The sequence below is a fragment of the Euprymna scolopes genome, chromosome 28, assembly GCF_053919585.1.
Source record: "Euprymna scolopes isolate OS-2025 chromosome 28, ASM5391958v1, whole genome shotgun sequence".
Lineage (NCBI taxonomy): Eukaryota > Metazoa > Mollusca > Cephalopoda > Sepiida > Sepiolidae > Euprymna > Euprymna scolopes.
Genome location: NC_136509.1, coordinates 84,492,130 through 84,517,293, shown reverse-complemented (window position 1 = coordinate 84,517,293; position 25,164 = coordinate 84,492,130). Strand labels below are relative to the sequence as shown.

Below are 25,164 nucleotides of genomic sequence, written 5' to 3'. Positions count from 1 at the left end.
CAAATAAGAAAGTAGTCAAAATAATCCAAATAATATGGAAAAAAAAAAAACTGGAGTTGTCTAGTGTGGGATTTGAACCCTGACAGGTGAGATATAACAGGACTGAATGTGAATGCTTCATCCGCACCTGAAACAGATCAAGATAAGAATAGTAGTCAAAATAATCCAAATAATATGGAAAAAAAAAAACCGAGTTGTCTAGTGTGGGATTTGAACCCTGACAGGTGAGATATAACAGGACCTGAATGTGAATGCTTCATCCGCACCTGAAACATTCAAGATAAGAATAGTAGTCAAAATAATCCAAATAATATGGAAAAAAAAAAACGAGTTGTCTAGTGTGGGATTTGAACCCTGACAGGTGAGATATAACAGGACTGAATGTGAATGCTTCATCCGCACCTGAAACATTCAAGATAAGAACAGTAGTCAAAATAATCCAAATAATATGGAAAAAAAAAAACGAGTTGTCTAGTGTGGGATTTGAACCCTGACAGGTGAGATATAACAGGACTGAATGTGAATGCTTCATCCGCACCTGAAACATTCAAGATAAGAACAGTAGTCAAAATAATCCAAATAATATGGAAAAAAAAAAACGAGTTGTCTAGTGTGGGATTTGAACCCTGACAGGTGAGATATAACAGGACTGAATGTGAATGCTTCATCCGCACCTGAAACATTCAAGATAAGAACAGTAGTCAAAATAATCCAAATAATATGGAAAAAAAAAAACGAGTTGTCTAGTGTGGGATTTGAACCCTGACAGGTGAGATATAACAGGACTGAATGTGAATGCTTCATCCGCACCTGAAACATTCAAGATAAGAACAGTAGTCAAAATAATCCAAATAATATGGAAAAAAAAAAAACGAGTTGTCTAGTGTGGGATTTGAACCCTGACAGGTGAGATATAACAGGACTGAATGTGAATGCTTCATCCGCACCTGAAACATTCAAGATAAGAACAGTAGTCAAAATAATCCAAATAATATGGAAAAAAAAAAACGAGTTGTCTAGTGTGGGATTTGAACCCTGACAGGTGAGATATAACAGGACTGAATGTGAATGCTTCATCCGCACCTGAAACATTCAAGATAAGAACAGTAGTCAAAATAATCCAAATAATATGGAAAAAAAAAACCGAGTTGTCTAGTGTGGGATTTGAACCCTGACAGGTGAGATATAACAGGACTGAATGTGAATGCTTCATCCGCACCTGAAACATTCAAGATAAGAACAGTAGTCAAAATAATCCAAATAATATGGAAAAAAAAAAAACCGAGTTGTCTAGTGTGGGATTTGAACCCTGACAGGTGAGATATAACAGGACTGAATGTGAATGCTTCATCCGCACCTGAAACATTCAAGATAAGAACAGTAGTCAAAATAATCCAAATAATATGGAAAAAAAAAAAACCGAGTTGTCTAGTGTGGGATTTGAACCCTGACAGGTGAGATATAACAGGACTGAATGTGAATGCTTCATCCGCACCTGAAACATTCAAGATAAGAACAGTAGTCAAAATAATCCAAATAATATGGAAAAAAAAAAAACCGAGTTGTCTAGTGTGGGATTTGAACCCTGACAGGTGAGATATAACAGGACTGAATGTGAATGCTTCATCCGCACCTGAAACATTCAAGATAAGAACAGTAGTCAAAATAATCCAAATAATATGGAAAAAAAAAAAAACGAGTTGTCTAGTGTGGGATTTGAACCCTGACAGGTGAGATATAACAGGACTGAATGTGAATGCTTCATCCGCACCTGAAACATTCAAGATAAGAACAGTAGTCAAAATAATCCAAATAATATGGAAAAAAAAAAAACGAGTTGTCTAGTGTGGGATTTGAACCCTGACAGGTGAGATATAACAGGACTGAATGTGAATGCTTCATCCGCACCTGAAACATTCAAGATAAGAACAGTAGTCAAAATAATCCAAATAATATGGAAAAAAAAAAAACGAGTTGTCTAGTGTGGGATTTGAACCCTGACAGGTGAGATATAACAGGACTGAATGTGAATGCTTCATCCGCACCTGAAACATTCAAGATAAGAACAGTAGTCAAAATAATCCAAATAATATGGAAAAAAAAAAACGAGTTGTCTAGTGTGGGATTTGAACCCTGACAGGTGAGATATAACAGGACTGAATGTGAATGCTTCATCCGCACCTGAAACATTCAAGATAAGAACAGTAGTCAAAATAATCCAAATAATATGGAAAAAAAAAAAACCGAGTTGTCTAGTGTGGGATTTGAACCCTGACAGGTGAGATATAACAGGACTGAATGTGAATGCTTCATCCGCACCTGAAACATTCAAGATAAGAACAGTAGTCAAAATAATCCAAATAATATGGAAAAAAAAAAAACCGAGTTGTCTAGTGTGGGATTTGAACCCTGACAGGTGAGATATAACAGGACTGAATGTGAATGCTTCATCCGCACCTGAAACATTCAAGATAAGAACAGTAGTCAAAATAATCCAAATAATATGGAAAAAAAAAAACGAGTTGTCTAGTGTGGGATTTGAACCCTGACAGGTGAGATATAACAGGACTGAATGTGAATGCTTCATCCGCACCTGAAACATTCAAGATAAGAACAGTAGTCAAAATAATCCAAATAATATGGAAAAAAAAAAAACGAGTTGTCTAGTGTGGGATTTGAACCCTGACAGGTGAGATATAACAGGACTGAATGTGAATGCTTCATCCGCACCTGAAACATTCAAGATAAGAATAGTAGTCAAAATAATCCAAATAATATGGAAAAAAAAAACGAGTTGTCTAGTGTGGGATTTGAACCCTGACAGGTGAGATATAACAGGACTGAATGTGAATGCTTCATCCGCACCTGAAACATTCAAGATAAGAATAGTAGTCAAAATAATCCAAATAATATGGAAAAAAAAAAACGAGTTGTCTAGTGTGGGATTTGAACCCTGACAGGTGAGATATAACAGGACTGAATGTGAATGCTTCATCCGCACCTGAAACATTCAAGATAAGAACAGTAGTCAAAATAATCCAAATAATATGGAAAAAAAAAAACGAGTTGTCTAGTGTGGGATTTGAACCCTGACAGGTGAGATATAACAGGACTGAATGTGAATGCTTCATCCGCACCTGAAACATTCAAGATAAGAACAGTAGTCAAAATAATCCAAATAATATGGAAAAAAAAAACGAGTTGTCTAGTGTGGGATTTGAACCCTGACAGGTGAGATATAACAGGACTGAATGTGAATGCTTCATCCGCACCTGAAACATTCAAGATAAGAACAGTAGTCAAAATAATCCAAATAATATGGAAAAAAAAAAACGAGTTGTCTAGTGTGGGATTTGAACCCTGACAGGTGAGATATAACAGGACTGAATGTGAATGCTTCATCCGCACCTGAAACATTCAAGATAAGAACAGTAGTCAAAATAATCCAAATAATATGGAAAAAAAAAACGAGTTGTCTAGTGTGGGATTTGAACCCTGACAGGTGAGATATAACAGGACTGAATGTGAATGCTTCATCCGCACCTGAAACATTCAAGATAAGAACAGTAGTCAAAATAATCCAAATAATATGGAAAAAAAAAAACCGAGTTGTCTAGTGTGGGATTTGAACCCTGACAGGTGAGATATAACAGGACTGAATGTGAATGCTTCATCCGCACCTGAAACATTCAAGATAAGAATAGTAGTCAAAATAATCCAAATAATATGGAAAAAAAAAAACCGAGTTGTCTAGTGTGGGATTTGAACCCTGACAGGTGAGATATAACAGGACTGAATGTGAATGCTTCATCCGCACCTGAAACATTCAAGATAAGAACAGTAGTCAAAATAATCCAAATAATATGGAAAAAAAAAAACCGAGTTGTCTAGTGTGGGATTTGAACCCTGACAGGTGAGATATAACAGGACTGAATGTGAATGCTTCATCCGCACCTGAAACATTCAAGATAAGAATAGTAGTCAAAATAATCCAAATAATATGGAAAAAAAAAAAACCGAGTTGTCTAGTGTGGGATTTGAACCCTGACAGGTGAGATATAACAGGACTGAATGTGAATGCTTCATCCGCACCTGAAACATTCAAGATAAGAATAGTAGTCAAAATAATCCAAATAATATGGAAAAAAAAAACCGAGTTGTCTAGTGTGGGATTTGAACCCTGACAGGTGAGATATAACAGGACTGAATGTGAATGCTTCATCCGCACCTGAAACATTCAAGATAAGAACAGTAGTCAAAATAATCCAAATAATATGGAAAAAAAAAAACGAGTTGTCTAGTGTGGGATTTGAACCCTGACAGGTGAGATATAACAGGACTGAATGTGAATGCTTCATCCGCACCTGAAACATTCAAGATAAGAACAGTAGTCAAAATAATCCAAATAATATGGAAAAAAAAAAACGAGTTGTCTAGTGTGGGATTTGAACCCTGACAGGTGAGATATAACAGGACTGAATGTGAATGCTTCATCCGCACCTGAAACATTCAAGATAAGAATAGTAGTCAAAATAATCCAAATAATATGGAAAAAAAAAAAACGAGTTGTCTAGTGTGGGATTTGAACCCTGACAGGTGAGATATAACAGGACTGAATGTGAATGCTTCATCTGCACCTGAAACATTCAAGATAAGAATAGTAGTCAAAATAATCCAAATAATATGGAAAAAAAAAAAACGAGTTGTCTAGTGTGGGATTTGAACCCTGACAGGTGAGATATAACAGGACTGAATGTGAATGCTTCATCCGCACCTGAAACATTCAAGATAAGAACAGTAGTCAAAATAATCCAAATAATATGGAAAAAAAAAAAACGAGTTTTCTAGTGTGGGATTTGAACCCTGACAGGTGAGATATAACAGGACTGAATGTGAATGCTTCATCCGCACCTGAAACATTCAAGATAAGAACAGTAGTCAAAATAATCCAAATAATATGGAAAAAAAAAAACGAGTTGTCTAGTGTGGGATTTGAACCCTGACAGGTGAGATATAACAGGACTGAATGTGAATGCTTCATCCGCACCTGAAACATTCAAGATAAGAACAGTAGTCAAAATAATCCAAATAATATGGAAAAAAAAAAACGAGTTGTCTAGTGTGGGATTTGAACCCTGACAGGTGAGATATAACAGGACTGAATGTGAATGCTTCATCCGCACCTGAAACATTCAAGATAAGAACAGTAGTCAAAATAATCCAAATAATATGGAAAAAAAAAAACGAGTTGTCTAGTGTGGGATTTGAACCCTGACAGGTGAGATATAACAGGACTGAATGTGAATGCTTCATCCGCACCTGAAACATTCAAGATAAGAACAGTAGTCAAAATAATCCAAATAATATGGAAAAAAAAAAACGAGTTGTCTAGTGTGGGATTTGAACCCTGACAGGTGAGATATAACAGGACTGAATGTGAATGCTTCATCCGCACCTGAAACATTCAAGATAAGAACAGTAGTCAAAATAATCCAAATAATATGGAAAAAAAAAAACGAGTTGTCTAGTGTGGGATTTGAACCCTGACAGGTGAGATATAACAGGACTGAATGTGAATGCTTCATCCGCACCTGAAACATTCAAGATAAGAACAGTAGTCAAAATAATCCAAATAATATGGAAAAAAAAAAACGAGTTGTCTAGTGTGGGATTTGAACCCTGACAGGTGAGATATAACAGGACTGAATGTGAATGCTTCATCCGCACCTGAAACATTCAAGATAAGAACAGTAGTCAAAATAATCCAAATAATATGGAAAAAAAAAAACGAGTTGTCTAGTGTGGGATTTGAACCCTGACAGGTGAGATATAACAGGACTGAATGTGAATGCTTCATCCGCACCTGAAACATTCAAGATAAGAACAGTAGTCAAAATAATACAAATAATATGGAAAAAAAAAAAACGAGTTGTCTAGTGTGGGATTTGAACCCTGACAGGTGAGATATAACAGGACTGAATGTGAATGCTTCATCCGCACCTGAAACATTCAAGATAAGAACAGTAGTCAAAATAATACAAATAATATGGAAAAAAAAAAAACGAGTTGTCTAGTGTGGGATTTGAACCCTGACAGGTGAGATATAACAGGACTGAATGTGAATGCTTCATCCGCACCTGAAACATTCAAGATAAGAACAGTAGTCAAAATAATCCAAATAATATGGAAAAAAAAAAACGAGTTGTCTAGTGTGGGATTTGAACCCTGACAGGTGAGATATAACAGGACTGAATGTGAATGCTTCATCCGCACCTGAAACATTCAAGATAAGAACAGTAGTCAAAATAATCCAAATAATATGGAAAAAAAAAAACGAGTTGTCTAGTGTGGGATTTGAACCCTGACAGGTGAGATATAACAGGACTGAATGTGAATGCTTCATCCGCACCTGAAACATTCAAGATAAGAACAGTAGTCAAAATAATACAAATAATATGGAAAAAAAAAAAACGAGTTGTCTAGTGTGGGATTTGAACCCTGACAGGTGAGATATAACAGGACTGAATGTGAATGCTTCATCCGCACCTGAAACATTCAAGATAAGAACAGTAGTCAAAATAATACAAATAATATGGAAAAAAAAAAAACGAGTTGTCTAGTGTGGGATTTGAACCCTGACAGGTGAGATATAACAGGACTGAATGTGAATGCTTCATCCGCACCTGAAACATTCAAGATAAGAATAGTAGTCAAAATAATCCAAATAATATGGAAAAAAAAAAACCGAGTTGTCTAGTGTGGGATTTGAACCCTGACAGGTGAGATATAACAGGACTGAATGTGAATGCTTCATCCGCACCTGAAACATTCAAGATAAGAATAGTAGTCAAAATAATCCAAATAATATGGAAAAAAAAAACCGAGTTGTCTAGTGTGGGATTTGAACCCTGACAGGTGAGATATAACAGGACTGAATGTGAATGCTTCATCCGCACCTGAAACATTCAAGATAAGAACAGTAGTCAAAATAATCCAAATAATATGGAAAAAAAAAAACGAGTTGTCTAGTGTGGGATTTGAACCCTGACAGGTGAGATATAACAGGACTGAATGTGAATGCTTCATCCGCACCTGAAACATTCAAGATAAGAACAGTAGTCAAAATAATCCAAATAATATGGAAAAAAAAAAACGAGTTGTCTAGTGTGGGATTTGAACCCTGACAGGTGAGATATAACAGGACTGAATGTGAATGCTTCATCCGCACCTGAAACATTCAAGATAAGAATAGTAGTCAAAATAATCCAAATAATATGGAAAAAAAAAAACGAGTTGTCTAGTGTGGGATTTGAACCCTGACAGGTGAGATATAACAGGACTGAATGTGAATGCTTCATCTGCACCTGAAACATTCAAGATAAGAATAGTAGTCAAAATAATCCAAATAATATGGAAAAAAAAAAAAACGAGTTGTCTAGTGTGGGATTTGAACCCTGACAGGTGAGATATAACAGGACTGAATGTGAATGCTTCATCCGCACCTGAAACATTCAAGATAAGAACAGTAGTCAAAATAATCCAAATAATATGGAAAAAAAAAACGAGTTTTCTAGTGTGGGATTTGAACCCTGACAGGTGAGATATAACAGGACTGAATGTGAATGCTTCATCCGCACCTGAAACATTCAAGATAAGAACAGTAGTCAAAATAATCCAAATAATATGGAAAAAAAAAAACGAGTTGTCTAGTGTGGGATTTGAACCCTGACAGGTGAGATATAACAGGACTGAATGTGAATGCTTCATCCGCACCTGAAACATTCAAGATAAGAACAGTAGTCAAAATAATCCAAATAATATGGAAAAAAAAAAACGAGTTGTCTAGTGTGGGATTTGAACCCTGACAGGTGAGATATAACAGGACTGAATGTGAATGCTTCATCCGCACCTGAAACATTCAAGATAAGAACAGTAGTCAAAATAATCCAAATAATATGGAAAAAAAAAACGAGTTGTCTAGTGTGGGATTTGAACCCTGACAGGTGAGATATAACAGGACTGAATGTGAATGCTTCATCCGCACCTGAAACATTCAAGATAAGAACAGTAGTCAAAATAATCCAAATAATATGGAAAAAAAAAAACGAGTTGTCTAGTGTGGGATTTGAACCCTGACAGGTGAGATATAACAGGACTGAATGTGAATGCTTCATCCGCACCTGAAACATTCAAGATAAGAACAGTAGTCAAAATAATCCAAATAATATGGAAAAAAAAAACGAGTTGTCTAGTGTGGGATTTGAACCCTGACAGGTGAGATATAACAGGACTGAATGTGAATGCTTCATCCGCACCTGAAACATTCAAGATAAGAACAGTAGTCAAAATAATCCAAATAATATGGAAAAAAAAAAACGAGTTGTCTAGTGTGGGATTTGAACCCTGACAGGTGAGATATAACAGGACTGAATGTGAATGCTTCATCCGCACCTGAAACATTCAAGATAAGAACAGTAGTCAAAATAATACAAATAATATGGAAAAAAAAAAAACGAGTTGTCTAGTGTGGGATTTGAACCCTGACAGGTGAGATATAACAGGACTGAATGTGAATGCTTCATCCGCACCTGAAACATTCAAGATAAGAACAGTAGTCAAAATAATACAAATAATATGGAAAAAAAAAAAACGAGTTGTCTAGTGTGGGATTTGAACCCTGACAGGTGAGATATAACAGGACTGAATGTGAATGCTTCATCCGCACCTGAAACATTCAAGATAAGAACAGTAGTCAAAATAATCCAAATAATATGGAAAAAAAAAAACGAGTTGTCTAGTGTGGGATTTGAACCCTGACAGGTGAGATATAACAGGACTGAATGTGAATGCTTCATCCGCACCTGAAACATTCAAGATAAGAACAGTAGTCAAAATAATCCAAATAATATGGAAAAAAAAAACGAGTTGTCTAGTGTGGGATTTGAACCCTGACAGGTGAGATATAACAGGACTGAATGTGAATGCTTCATCCGCACCTGAAACATTCAAGATAAGAACAGTAGTCAAAATAATCCAAATAATATGGAAAAAAAAAAACGAGTTGTCTAGTGTGGGATTTGAACCCTGACAGGTGAGATATAACAGGACTGAATGTGAATGCTTCATCCGCACCTGAAACATTCAAGATAAGAACAGTAGTCAAAATAATCCAAATAATATGGAAAAAAAAAAAAACGAGTTGTCTAGTGTGGGATTTGAACCCTGACAGGTGAGATATAACAGGACTGAATGTGAATGCTTCATCCGCACCTGAAACATTCAAGATAAGAACAGTAGTCAAAATAATCCAAATAATATGGAAAAAAAAAACGAGTTGTCTAGTGTGGGATTTGAACCCTGACAGGTGAGATATAACAGGACTGAATGTGAATGCTTCATCCGCACCTGAAACATTCAAGATAAGAACAGTAGTCAAAATAATCCAAATAATATGGAAAAAAAAAAACGAGTTGTCTAGTGTGGGATTTGAACCCTGACAGGTGAGATATAACAGGACTGAATGTGAATGCTTCATCCGCACCTGAAACATTCAAGATAAGAACAGTAGTCAAAATAATCCAAATAATATGGAAAAAAAAAAAAACGAGTTGTCTAGTGTGGGATTTGAACCCTGACAGGTGAGATATAACAGGACTGAATGTGAATGCTTCATCCGCACCTGAAACATTCAAGATAAGAACAGTAGTCAAAATAATCCAAATAATATGGAAAAAAAAAAAAACGAGTTGTCTAGTGTGGGATTTGAACCCTGACAGGTGAGATATAACAGGACTGAATGTGAATGCTTCATCCGCACCTGAAACATTCAAGATAAGAACAGTAGTCAAAATAATCCAAATAATATGGAAAAAAAAAAAAACGAGTTGTCTAGTGTGGGATTTGAACCCTGACAGGTGAGATATAACAGGACTGAATGTGAATGCTTCATCCGCACCTGAAACATTCAAGATAAGAACAGTAGTCAAAATAATCCAAATAATATGGAAAAAAAAAAAAACGAGTTGTCTAGTGTGGGATTTGAACCCTGACAGGTGAGATATAACAGTACTGAATGTGAATGCTTCATCCACCCCTAACCTAACCCACACAACTAGCAAATGAACAAAAAGAAAACAACAAGTAGACAACCACAAACTGAACACAAGTTCACAGTATTTGTCCAAAAAATACTTACTGCATTTGCCGTCTTCTTCATCAAAGAATATTCTACACTCGCACTTGTAAAGGAACAGTTGCTCTTTCGCTTCGAACAACGAATCCCGCTTTGTTTGTCCAACACATTGTGCATTTGCATCCAGACAGACTCGTCTGTAGTCACATATTTCCCCTAGACGCTTTCCATGACCTGAAACGATAGCATAATTCAATTACATAACATATTGAATTGCTCCCTGTGACTTTTGGTTATTCCCTAAGCTCAAGGAAAACCTTAGAGGCTGTTGTTATGAGATAATTGAGGAGATGAAAGAAGCCGTAACAAGGGTCATTGACATGCTCACGTAAAAGGACTTCCAGAAGTTGTAGTGACAGTACAACAAGTACATTGCAGCTGGAGGAGACTACTTTGAGGGGGGGGGAACTAGAGTTTCATGTGTGTACTATCAATAAAAACTCCCATACTCAGAATTACTAGGAATTCATCTCCATTGGACAAGATACAAATTATCTCCTTGAACCATTACTAGCCCACGAGAGAATGCACTCTTCTTTTTCTGGATGCACAAAGCCACAGAAATCTTTCACCCATATGCAAATTTACAAAATCAGATTCAGTCTCTTGCTGGTTAGGTTTCAAGCAGGAAGAATTATAGTAAGTGCTAGTTATCTCCCTGGATTATTACTAGCCAAAGCATTACTAAGGCATTTGGACATAAGGGGCTACATATTTACTGGGACATTATGTAGGAAGTTGAGCAATAAGATTTCTGTTCACATTACACTTGAACTTCTAAAGACAGACTTGCAATGTCTCTTCTGTGAGAAAGAGGTTGCTGAGAGGAGAAAAAAGCATCACCCACTAGATTCCAAAGCCGGTTGTGAACCATATATATATATATATAAAAGGCAAAATGTGTGTGACCATTTCGTGTATGTCTGGCAAAGGCTTTTCTCACACACGGTCCCGGGTTCGCTACTATCACTTACAGCTGTGTATATAGGTCCTAGATAATAATAACTAGGATTTAGGAATCATGTAGCTTATAGATTTATTTACGTCGACTTTTACAAAGTTATTGCTATTTTGGCTTCTCACGTGTTGATTAGGCCTTTTCGTATAAAAAGCAAAACTAATTCAAAGCTAACAGCATTTCTGGCAATCGCACCGGGAAACGTCCAGAAGCAATCAGCTTTGATCAATCTTGTATATCAGACAGTTGCTATTCAATCTGGACAATTGGGGGGAGCTGCTTTCCCCTCCCCAACATCTGTTGGGGGAAAAAAACAGTCAAATAATTTGGGTAAACAAACCCAAACGCTGCGTGACTTCTATTTGACCTTCTTAATTAGGTCAAATGGAAGCGGCAGAGTTAACTTTTATTGCGCACGCCTGTTTTTATAGTTAAATAAATAAATTCAAACCTGTGTATGTTGTATGTCGCGGTGGCCTAATGGTTAACGTCGCCTGTTTTTTTTTTTCACACATTAATTTCCAACTCAAGGGTACGGGTTCGATTCTCATACTCACCTACCAAAACTTTTTTTTTTATTATTTAACACCCCCCCTCCCCCGGAGTTTTGGATTTACTTCAAGACACCCGGGCATCGCCAGGTACCCCCCGCTAGTATCTATATAAAGTGCCTTCAATAAGTTTCCAGACATTTTTGTACAGGCATTTAAAATGTCATAGACTCTGGAAGGCTGTTTGACTGTTTTGTTTTACGGCATATCAACCCTTTTCAGGTTATTTAATGCCGAATCCAGTTATTTTGAAAATAGTATTCACGTTGCATCCATTTATTTTGTAGAATTTTTTTTTTCAAACTCTTTGTATCTTCAATCGTTAGTTTGTCGTATTTGCTTTGGTTGTTTTATAATGGATTTTATGATTTTTGTTCCATGTCTGCAGAACATGAATGAGTTTTGCAATGGGAGAGGTAAAAGTGTTACAGTATTAATGTTTGGTACATTTTAAGTTAGGAAACGAGTCAGGAAGTGGGATAGATAGAAAGAGAAAGGGGAAATGAGAAGAAGGAAAAGAGAGGAAAGGTGGTTTATTGTTTTTGTTTTTGGTTTTGCAGAACATAATTAAGTTTTGCAAAAGGAAATAAAAAAACAAAAATCATCAATGTAAGGTGCATTTAAGCTTAGGAAGGCAATATCTTTGGACAGCCTAATCTGATAGCACCAGCATAGACTCTTGAAAATCCAGTATATTATTGCTATACATCTTAAGAGATAACTGACCAATTTTTATTATTTCAGGTTCAAATGAACAGCTACAGCAGGAATTTGAATACCCCATGCTAAAGCCTGATTGTCACAGTTGGTGATTTTCCAAAATGCAATCGTGATGCGAGGACACTTTAGAAGAATGATATGCAATAAAATTCTGTTTAAACTTAGAAAAAATGCCCACAGAAACGTATGGAATCCTTCAGATTGCTTTTGGACCATCTCTCAAGAATCGAGTATCAGTTTTTGAGTGGCATAAGAGATTCAAGGAATGCAGGGAGTCGGTGACGGATTATGTGTGGTTTGAAACTAGTAAGGAAGTTAGAACAACAGAGTTGATTAGCCAAATAAAGAATTTCATGGATAAGGACCGTCATGTATCTATAGAGACAATAACTGTACAGTTTGATGTCAGTGTGGGAACTTTACACACAATTATTTGCGAGGAATTGAAGATGCGAGAGATTTGCGTGAAGTTTGTCCGAAGAGTGCAGTCTACAACTCCATACTTATCACAGACTATTTGACCAAGATGGGCATCAAGACAGTTCCTCACCCTCTCTATAGTCCAGACCTTGTTCCTTATGACTTTTAGTTATTCCCTAAGCTCAAAGAAAACCTTAGAAGCTGTTGTTATGAGACGAATGAAGAGATGAAAGAGGCTGTGATGAGGGTCATTGACACGTTCACACAAGAGGACTTCCATGGAGCAATCCAGAAGTAGTTGGAATGGTACAAAGTGCATTGCAGCCGGAGGAGATTACTTTGAAGGGGACTAAAGTCTCGTTTACTTTGAAGGGGACTAAAGTCTCGTTTACTTTGAAGGGGACTAAAGTCTCGTTATATAGTATCTATTGATACTATATAACGAGACTTTAGTCCTCTTCAAAGTAATCTCCTCCGGCTGCAATGCACTTTGTGAAAAAAGTCTGGAAACTTATTGAAGGGACGTCATATGTACAAAGACTTTAATTGAATAACAGCAATGACCACAGGCGCAGTATGTGTTTGTTGCCCACACAAGCATATGTGAAAAAAAATATATGCTGCTGTGTGTTCCCATGTGCTCTAGGCGTTGCTCGGGACCGTATAAACAATGAGAAAATTGAAGTTGATTTTTAACATAAATTCTTAGGAGAGAGGAATTTTTAATGTCTATGTATCATTTGCTATTTCGAGCAAAAGAATATTTTACCTATCCTAGGACGGGTATTACATGGATGAAATAATTGTACCTTATCCAAGATAGGTAATTTACAGGATGTATATGAAAATTTTACTTTTGAGAGGACGGGTAATATACAACACATATTTAACGGACGAGTAATTTAAATACATATATGAAACAATTTGACATACTCTCAACAGTAATTGTCTGTATTTTTGAGATGAGGTGTTTTCATTGATTGAGATTGTCGGACTGACTTCCTCATCTTGGTTGTTATTGTCACAACGTTTCGGCCGTCCCAGTGACATATGGCCGAGTGGTCCTAGACGTTGTATCAAAGTTTACAGTTACCCAAAGGTGCTGAGTTCAATCTTGAACGAATGCAGTGAAAAAGTAACATTCAAAACAGAGAATCAGCAACTATGTCCCAAAGCCTAGCTGGAGTCCGAACACGGTACCCCCGTAATAATAATAAAGGGTTGGGTTCAAGACTCCTAACAAACGGTTCCCCAGTTCGATACAAAACACCTGACGAAGGCCGGAGGGAAAAACGGCCGAAACGTTGTGACAATAACAACCAAGATGAGGAAGTCAGTCCGACAATCTCAATCAATACTCTCAACAGTTATTGTACAACATATGTTAAATAATTTCTCTTCCCATCAAGCCTACCATAATTTTAAGAAAACTGAAACAATTTTTAGAAGAGGGATCATTAGGATTTCCTATATACATATATATATACATTTAAATGTATTAGCGAAATATCGGACTTACAAAAAAAAAAAAAAAATCAATAAACAAAAATGATTTTATCATTATATTCGACACTTCAAAGTTTTCAAAAATTTCTCATTTAAATTTTACTTTAAAATAAGTGTCTTCAAAAAGTGTGCGACCATCTTTTACTTTAAATCCCGCTCGAAACTGGAGCATTATACACTTGAAATCACCGGAACAGCACGTAAATTCTCTTCTCTTCGCCATGACACCAAAATGAAGAAATAGAAAAAAAAATTCACAAACCGGACTTTCGACCCTGATGAGGCGATGTATTAGGCCATGTATTAGCGAAATATCGGACTTACAAAAAAAAAAAAAAAAAAATCAGAAAATAAAAATGATTTTATGATTATATTCGACACTACAAAGTTTTCAAATTCCCATTTAAATTTTACTTTAAAAATAAGGGTCTTCAAAAAGTGTGTGACTATCTTTTACTTTATATATATAAATATACTTGTTTATTGTTATATAAACATGTTTACATCCCGCTGCTACAAACAGCCACTTGTTTCAATCAAACAACAGATATCATCAGGCAGCGACTTGACTATTCAAATGTTCAGTGAATAAACTCACTGATTATTCACTGAACATTTGAATAGTCAAGTCGCTGCCTGATGATATCTGTTGTTTGATTGAAACAAGTGGCTGTTTGTAGCAGCGGGATGTAAACATGTTTATATAACAATAAACAAGTATTATCAGCTCTTTTTATTGAGCACTATCTAACAACCTTGTTGAATTCACTAGTCTATTACTTTTGAATAAAAAAACTCCGAGTATATATATATATATATATATATATATATATATATATATATATATATATTGTTCCCCCTGCAACTTATGGAAATATATGGGACGATTCAGCTACATAGATTTTTCCGCGTTTCATCCTGGTGAGGATTCATCAGGCTAAGATACATTTTAGTCTGCAGAGTCCTTACAAGAATGAAACACAAAATATTTTGTCTAGCTTAGTTGCCACATACATTTTCACACCTGCAGACATCTTTTTGGTGACCCCTAACCAACTTTAGAAATTAGCAAGCATATAAGATATATGTGTGTAAAATTAAAAAAATTTTACTTACATTTCGAACTCGTCGTCACAGCTGAAATAACGGACTGCAATGAAAGCAAAACACATATTACTTTCACAAAATGGTGTTGGGTTAAACCGAATATATGACTAAATTTAATAAGAGTGCGAGATGCCTTCAATAAGTTTCCAGACTTTTTTGTACAAGCATTTAAAATTGTTGAAAATTCAGCATGTTATTGCTATGCATCTTATGAGATGACTGACAAATTTTTATGATTTCAGGTTCAAACGAACAGCTACAGCAGGAATTAGAATACAGCCTACTAAAGTCTGATTGTCACAGCTGGTGAATTTCAAAAATGCAATCTGGATGTGAGGACACATTAGTAGAATAGCATGCAATTAAATTCTGTTTTAAACTTGGAAAAAATGCCACAGAAACATGTAAAATGCTTCAGACTGCTTATGGACCATCTTGCATGAATCAAACATAAGTTTTTGAGTGGCATAAGAGATTCAAGAAGGGCAAGGAGTCTGTGAGGGATGATTAGAGGTGTGGGATGAGTTGATTGGTCAAATAAAGAATTTCATAGATAAGGACCGTTGTGTGTCTATAGAGACAATATTCACAGTTTGATGTCAGTGTGGGGACTGTATGTACAATTATTCATGAGTAACTGAAGATTTGCACAAAGTTTATCCCAACGGTGCTCAAAGGAGATCAGAAAAAAAGACGTTGTCGTGACAGCAGGGAGATGGTCGAGCTGATCAATTCAGATCTCGCAGTTCTTGATGCTCTAGTGACTTGCGAAGTTAATGCATACGAAATGTTATCTCTAGGAAAGAAAAAAAAAATGATTAAATAAAAAAAAATGGACGATCATGTGAGAAGAACAATATGCAATAAAATTCTGTTTTAAACTTGGAAAAATACTACAAAAAATATGGAACGCTTTAGACTGCTTTTGGACCATCTTGCATGAATCGTGCAAGATGGGCATACAGGACAGTTCCTCACTCTCTCAATAGTCCAGACCTTGCCCCCTGTGACTTTTGGTTATTCCCAAAATTCAAGGAAACCCTTAGAGGCTGCCATTATGAGAACATTGAGGAGATGGAAGAGGCTGTGATGAGGGTCGTTGACACGCTCACACAAGAGGACTTCCATACGTTGTTGCGATGGTACAACAAGTGCATTGCAGCCGGAGGAGATTACTTCAAAGGAGGCTAGAGTTTCATGTGTGTACTATCAATAAAAGTGTCTATATGAAAAAAGTCTGGAAACTTATTGAAGACACCTCGTATGTCAATGTGGTGGAGTTTCTTGTGGACACATATTAAGGATTGGCACGTAGTGACATTACTTTTAGGCATAACAATGGAAAGAGATGGTTGGTTGACTGCGGCCAAAAATGGTATATTTTTTTGCATTAGGGTAGCAAAACATCATAGCAAGGGAGACAATCATCTCAACTTATTTATGGATTTTTTTTTTTTCCAAAATTAATTTTTATTTATTTACTCTTTGTCATCCGACACAAGGTATATTGAACACTAGTCTAGCCCAAATCACTATCAATATTTTCCCCCACTCTGTTGGTGCCTAAACCTAAACATGGATTCCATGAACAAAGTTTCTTTTCTAGAACTGCCCACCTGTGGAACTCTGTTCTGCTTGTCTGCTTTCCATGTGATTACAATATTGTCATCTTCAAGGCCAACGTAAACAAGTTCTTATTGAGCCGTCCTCATAAACAATCTAATTATATCAAATTTCCACCACAAATAATTACTACGCTATTGTTCCAATGACTACCGTACACAAATTAACCCTCATCCTCGAGTGGCTTCCGGGCCTTGATATGTGGGTACTCCTTTGAAAAAAGAAAAAAGGCAGAAAGGGCTACTATTTAGGATCGTCTCTAAGAGAAGATTGTGGGGAGTTAAGTGGCAAGATGTCCGTTAACCTTACATTTAAATTTCTGTATGTCAGAAGAATCAGGGAAGCGGGAACAGGAGGAGAATTCCAGAGTCTGGCAGAAAAGAAATTAATAGGACAGAAGGCTTTGCAGCATCTATGGAATGTTTTTAATCTTTAATATAAATCTCACCTGTCTGTTTAAATGTATGTATGTATGTATGTATGTATGTATGTATGTATCTATGCCTAAATCTTTCGACAGAGGTGACGGATTTTCACAAGATCAGTATCATTTGGAAGCTCGAGCTGGAGACATTTAGATCCCATTTCCAGGAGCTTTTTTCCATGGAGCCGGGTTTGTCATTAGAACAGTTCAACACCTATTTGGCTGACTTTTCTCATCTTTCGATGACCAAAACGGCTAGGTGTGAAGGTGGCATAACGGAGGATGAAGTCATTGAAGCCTTAAAGTGGTTGGCCTTAATAAGTCACCGGGGATCGATAGTCTGCCCTACGAAGTGTATTTGAAGTTGTCGCATATCTTTGTCCCTTTGCTGACGGTTTTATTTAACTCATGGTTTAGGAACGGCTCAATCCCAAAGTACTTTGCCATGGGTGTGATAAAACTTGTTCGTAAAAGCAAAGATGGTGGGGATGGGTTAGATAATTTCTGGCCCTTAACGATGCTTAAGACTGAGTTAAAGATTTTGGCCAAGATTCTCACAAATCATCTGCAGCTTGTCCTGGCTCGTCTTATTAGCCCTGAGCAAATGTGTGCCGTGAAGGGCAGGACAATCCAGGATAACTTGCACACGATACGCCTGATGATAGAAAAAGTTGACACTGAGGCCGTGCTGATAAATTTAGATCAGTCCAAAGCCTTTGATAGGGTTGACCATTGGTACTTGAGGGCTGTTTTGTTGGCGGTTGGTTTTGGCCCACAATTTTGCTCGTGGGTTCATCTTCTCTATGCTAACCCTGCGGTGATGGTAGAAGTGAATGGGAAGAGGTTGAGACCCTTCAGTTTGTCATGATCAATTCGTCAAGGGTGCCCGCTATCACCCACGCTATATGTGCTTGCGATCAACCCATTTTTGCGAAGGCTAAGGGTGAATCCGGTCCTACGTGGAATCACTTTGGCAGGTGCGGATGCCCAGGTAAAGTACTCTGCCTATGCCGATGATGTAACTGTGCTTGTAATGAGCAGTGCTGAGATTAGTGTCATCGGTGTAGAAATCAGATTGTATGAAACGGAAACAGGGGCCAAAATTAACTGCGACAAGTCTTCAGGGGCCCTTTAGTTGGAGCGACAGGCCTTGCAAGATACTCGGCATCTGGTTTAGTCCTGACGTCTAGCTGGAGAAAAATTGGTCGGAGGTTCTGAAAGCGGTTCAGTCCGCAGCTGCGCTGTGAATCAGTAGAAACCTTTCATTAAAAGGGGAGAGTGGAGGTATGTAATACCCACATCTATCCAATCTTCATTTATCGTCTATCAGTGCTTTCGATCCCGTCAGATACACTGCTATATTTGCAGAGGGCTCTTTTCAACTTTTTATGGCTTGGAAAGGCCCCTCTGGTCTGTCGCGATGTCTGCTATCTACATCCTTCTGAGGGCGGTCTAGGTATGCCAAACGTAGAGATTCGGCTCCACACACTACAGCTCTACTACTTAGATCGAATGTGCACACAAGATAGGGAAAACGGTGGCCTCTGGATGGAGGACACCAAGAAAGCCTTTCCGGCTTTGAGAGGGGTGCAGGAGTCCAAGGGGGAGACACACAGGTGGCCCTGACGTGAATGCCCTTTCTACCGCGAGTACCATAAGTTAAGGAAAGCCTCTCCAACACTCTGATGTTGTCCCAAAAGTCATTATATCGGGTGTTAGTGAAGGGATCCATAAGGGATGTTATCGGTGAGGGGCTTCCTTTGACGAAGGGACATCTCCACTCAATCTGGCCTTGGGCGCCTGGGTCAGAATGCCTCACTAACGACGAGGCATCCTTGACTTGGCTGATAATTCAGGATGCTCTCTGGGTTGGTAAGAGACTTCACTCAGCTGGCTTGTCGACTTCGCCTATTTACAAATGGTGCGGCGATGAGGTTGAGACTTTATGTCATACCTTCGTTTATTGTCACATCGTGGTGCCGCTGATTGAGTCTGTTACAGGTCTCATGGTCTGCATACTGAACACATCGTCATTAACTTTCGTTCCTATCAATGTATGTAGCAATTGGACTCTGACAACAGATAGGCTTAGAAAAGAATTGTGTTTGACCTTGCTAGCAGTGATGAGAGGTGTTATCTGGAATGAGAGTGGTCTACGGATCTGAGGACTTCACTCCCCTCGACCTTATACAAATCTTCCGTTATCATTTGAAGGGTCGTATCAAGGCCAAAAGAGTTAGACTCTCTTCGTCAGACTTTATTGAAAGGTGGGTGTCATTTGCGCATGTGTCGGGTGAGAGAAGCAAGTCTTGACTGGTTCTTGCATGTTCCTAGGAAAAAGAATTTTGGGTAGCAGAAACGAACGTCAGCTCTAACTCGTTTTTAGTCCAGAGTAGGTCACGGTTTAAGCAAGAGTAGGACCATTTCTTAGGCTGCTTTGTTCATAACCTAGCTTGTGTGTGATAGAGATCATTAGGTCCCTCTTTAAGTTTGTCTCGTTTTTTTTGTTTTTTTTAGCCCCATTCCCCTCCTTAATTAGGTGACAGATCACTCGATTCGCCAGAGATGCAGGTTCCCTTTCAAAGTTTTTGTAAGAGGTGTTTAAAATAAAACGCTCAGACCCGCATCACCCTTCCGACTGGTGAATCAGCGCATCTGCCACAGTTTAGCAACAGGGGGGGGGGTCCTTTGTTACTAACATTGCAAATATTTCATCTCTATTTTGCATAATAAAATTTTTATATCCCAAACCTCCCTTTTTCTTATGGGTTTTAATTAGTTTATCATGATGTTCTTATGGTGATTGACAAAGGATTTATACGCTGATGGATGTATAGTATGAATGTGGTATCGTGGTGAAAGTAGAGTGAAAGTAGGAACTAGTTAGGTTAGATTAGTTAGCATTACACAGCAAAGACCGTCCCTCCTCCTCTCCCTATGTTTGGCCTTGTGCCAAATTTTTCTTAAATTGTACTTTTTTTTACTTTTTATGAAAACAAATATTTACTTCCATTAGGAGTCAAAAACATTTTACACACCCCTTTTTTGATATAATGGAAAAATCCTTTCCGATTCAATTTTGGTTTGACTTGAGAAAAGGAAAGAAAAATAAATAGATAAAAATAAAACAAACAAATAAATGAACAAATAAAAACAAACCAATAAAATAATTTTTTTGGTTGTTTTTTTTTTTTTGGTTGTTTTGGGAGAATTTGTCTTAATTCTCATTGGCCAAAAGAAGTTGGTATAATGTGTGCAAAAAGAAGACATTTTTTTTTTGATACATATAAAAATAAACACTTTTCATATATATATATATATATATATATATATATATATATATATATATATATATAAACATACAAATAGAATACTTTTCAAATACATATAATAAACATATGCACAAAAATTCACAAATATACATTTTGTTTTTAACAAATGTTTGCCAAAAAGAAAAGATACAAAAAAAATAATTATTTGACAAAAAGCAAATTTACAACAAGTTTTTAACAAGTGACTTTTTTTTTAACAAAAACTGGAAACATTATGTTAGGTATTCGTTGGTTAATTTGGTTAGTAAGGTAGAAATGGTCGCAGTTTAATGTCGTGCCTAGGACAATTTACAATTTTCTTTTTTTTTTTTTTTTTGGTGTGATTTTGACTGTTCATGCTTCTCTTTTTTGGGTTTATGAAAAGAGATTTATTCATAATTAGATTCCAAAAAGTTCGGTTATAAAATGTTTTAATTTTATTCTTTTTATAGGTTTAGTGAAAATGTTGGCTATATTATTCTCAGACGTCACATAAGTAAGAGTAATAGATTTTTTACTTATTTCATCCCTTATAAAATGATATCTGACATCAATATGCTTTGATCTTTGATGAATCATAGAATTATTTGCTAATAAGATACTGCTTTGATTGTCACAATAAATTACTATAGGTTTTTTTTACTTAGATCTGGTTTTAAAATAGATTTTAGAAGGGGGTTCAGAAAAATTGCCTCCTGTGTGGAATGGGTTAGGGCCACATATTCTGCTTCACAAGTAAAAAGTGCAACAATTTGTTGCTTTTTAGTTTTCCAAGAGATCATAAGTCCAGTTTTTGACAGTCTGAAACAATACCCCGTTATACTTTTTCTATCCTCAGAGTTACCCCAATCTGAATCCGAAAATCCTTCTAAATTTAGAGGATATGTAGACTTTTTAACTATTAAAGATTGTTCGTTGGTTCCTTTTAGGTAACGAAGGATTTGTTTTGCACGATTAAGGTCCTTAATTGTCAGTTTCGATAAGTTTTGAAATAGCTTTGTTACAGTGTAACATATGTCAGGCCTAGTTGCGGTCATCAAATAGATGAGGCTCCCTACCATTTCCCTGTATATTCGATTATCTATGGATTTTGTTTCGGTCTCTATATTTTTATTTATGTCCATTTCGACGGGAGTTGAACGCAGTTTGCAATCTTGCATTCCGAACTTGAGCAGAATTTTTTCAATGTATCGTGATTGGTTCGTAGTTATAGTTTCATTTTCACAGGTAAATTTTATACCGAGGAACCATGAGTGTCGTCCAAGATCGGCCATTTTAATTTTTTTTATTTAATTTATTCTAAACATCTTTTAAAGTGTTGTCGCAGTTTGAGGCGAGTAATATATCGTCAACCCAAAAAAACAAAATCAACAATTTATTACCTATATTTTTGGTATACATGCACGCGTCTGCTGGACATTGCTTGAATTCCTGTTCTATTAAATAATTATGAACTGTTAAATTCCAGTTGTGTGCACTTTGTTTTAGTCCATATAACGATTTATTTAATTTCCACACCTAATTTTTATTTTTCATTTTAAATCCCTCTGGAGGGTAAATGTAGATTTCACAGTCAATCGGAGCATTTAAATAAGCATTTTGTTTTATATCCATTTGATGTATTTTTAAATTGTATTGAGCGGCAAGTTGTAATAAAATTCTAATTGTCGTTAAATTTGTCGTTGGTGAAAATGTTGCAAAATATTCCACTCCAGAAATTTGTGAAAAACCTTTTGCAACAAATCTTGCTTTAAAAATTTCACTACCAGAAGCTGTGATTTTTTTGGAAAAAAAACCAGCGTGAAGAAATTATATTTTTATCTGTTGGTTTTGCCACTATTTCATATGTGTTATTTTCAGATAAAGCTTTCAATTCGGATATCATAGCTTGTTCCCATTCTTGGTGATTTTCTGAATTAATCGCCTCATTATAACTTTCCGGTGTGCTGTTCAACGAGTAACAGTAATCCACGGTGTAATCTTGTATCTTTTCAATTAATTAAGTCTGGCTTTTTTCGCTCCCTTATTGAGTATCGACGTGTCTGGTTAATATTTTTGTCAGAAGTTCTACTGTAATTGTCGTCATTATTAATATTTTCATTGTGATCGATTAAGATGCTAGGTAATATTTCATGTTTTTCATCCACTGGATCGCCATTTTTTAAATTTAATGTATCATTGAATTTTACACATCTAACCCTTTTTATGGCATTTTGGGTTGGAAAGTAGATTAAATATGAACTGTTTTTATCGTAACCTACAAAAATACCTTTTTCACTTTTAGTATTTAGTTTCCTGGTGTTTTCTATAAATGCAAAACAATCAGAACCAAATAGATGCATTCTATTCATTTTAGGTTTTACACTGCAAAACGCTTCATACAGCGTTTTGCCTAGTCTTTTATTGAACGATCTATTTCTGATATATGCTGCTGCCATTAAAGCGTACGTGTGCGTGACTTTATTTTCTTTTTTGATAAGTTGGGCCTTTTTAGACAATTATGCTTAGCCGATAATGTGCGGTCTATTATATTTGAAACATTTTTTTGGATCCTAAGAGGGAGGGGGTAGTGGTAGCTGCATCACCCCAGTAAGGAGCTTTTATTTAGGATCATGATTAACAGGGGATAATGGAGAATGAAGTAGCGAGATGTCTGTTTATATGTTTCTGCAATCGGAGAAGCAGAAAATATGGGGGGGGTATTCTAAGTCTAGCATTCTGATGGATGGAACTATTAAAATAGAAGGTTTTCCAGGATCTATGGGTAAAAATAATTTTTAAAGGGTCAAAAAGGAATCAAAATTGTTATACATTTGGTACATTCATCTTAGTTTATTTTTAATCAGTACATATGTGTGTCACGTTGGTACAGTGGTAACGTCACCAGCTTTGAATGCTAGTTTTGCTTTCGATTCTAGCTGATGGCACTCAAATACCTTCTTTTCTTTTTTTTTACTTTTGAAATCACAATTCTGTAATAATATATAAGAAATCTGGACAAATTTAAATTTAAGCACATTTTACGACTGGCGCGTTCTCGCCAGATCACCGAAGTTAAGCAACATTGAGCCTGGCCAGTACCAGATGGGTGACCATTTAGAAAGGCTAGGCGCTATATGTACCTTCTGGGAAGGTTGGGCGTAGGGGCCAGCACCCTCACCCTGTAAAAAGAACTCCTCACTACAAAAGCATCTACAAAGTTGTAGATGGCCTATGCCCTTCCAGGGGCTCAAGGGCTATGGAAAACCGGGTGACCCCCCCCCTCCCGCTAGTCATTTATGAATATCAAAAATAATAAAGGTCCAAGAATCGACCCCTGGAGCATATCCGCATTGATATCATGTTATTTTAGATACATGATATTCTTAAAATAAATGCTCAAATGTATGTCAATGTTTGTGGTAGGCTTGTTTGCAGGCTCGGATTAGGATTGGCAATGTTAGAGTTCTGTGAAAGTAATTACATCAATTTTATTAATAACCCAAGCTGAAACAACTGTCAATAATTTCCCCCACTCTTTATCTGTGCCCAAGCCTAAACGTCGCATTCCATGAACAAAGTTTCTTTCTTAGAACTGCACACCTGTGGAACTCTTCCGTTTATCTGCTTTCCAGCTGATTGCAATTTGGTCATCAAGTCCAACGTAAACAAATTCTTGATGAACCGTCCCCTTAAGTAATCCAATTTACCAAATTTCCACTACTAACGATTACTACAATATTGACTACTATACACTCATTAACTCTTATCCTCGAGTGGCCTCCAGCCCTGGATAAGTGGTGACTCCTTTGTAAAGAAAGAAAAAAAAAAAAAGAGGCCACTGGTTGACTCTTGGATTTCTTTATGCCAAAATTCATATATTTTTGTCATTTGTTTACTTTATGGTGGCAAAGTTTCCTATCAACATATTTTTATTTTTTTTGAATTGATATTTATTTACAATAGCACCAAAGTTTTTTTTACTAGTTTTGAAAAGGAAAGGAAGAAAATGGCTATTAGATTCTACTTTTTTAGGCGATTTCATGTGAACAGCATAAAACACTTGCCAAAATTTTGTAACAAAAATTTTGTAAATATATATTTTAGAATATAAAGTGGGGGATCACTAGCTCATATGAATTTGATATAAAATTATCCCTCATTTCTTGGGACAATGTAGCATTTTAGAGTAATGAACCACATTTTATTTCTTTTTTATATGGAAGATAAAGTTTGTGCATTTTGATTTTTGTTTTTTATGGGGGGAGGGTATAGGTAGGTTGTAGTTTTTTTAGTTTTTGTAAGCGACCACGTGTGGTTTTACAACATTGCCAGTTGGGCTAAGGGTTAGTAAAGAAAAATTTTACTTAACT

The 25,164-nt window shown here is 36.4% G+C and overlaps 1 protein-coding gene across 1 annotated transcript in view; it reads right to left on the bottom strand.

Annotated features, from left to right (window-relative positions):
- Nucleotides 1-25,164, bottom strand: part of LOC145249709 (uncharacterized) — a 64,170-nt gene that overhangs the window by 21,990 nt on the left and 17,016 nt on the right. The window contains exons 3-4 of the mRNA XM_080111588.1: nucleotides 15,464-15,497; nucleotides 10,196-10,366 (exon numbers count right to left, since the gene is read on the bottom strand). Coding sequence (XP_079967714.1) covers nucleotides 10,196-10,366; nucleotides 15,464-15,497 — 205 coding nt within the window. The remainder of the gene's footprint in view (nucleotides 1-10,195; nucleotides 10,367-15,463; nucleotides 15,498-25,164) is intronic.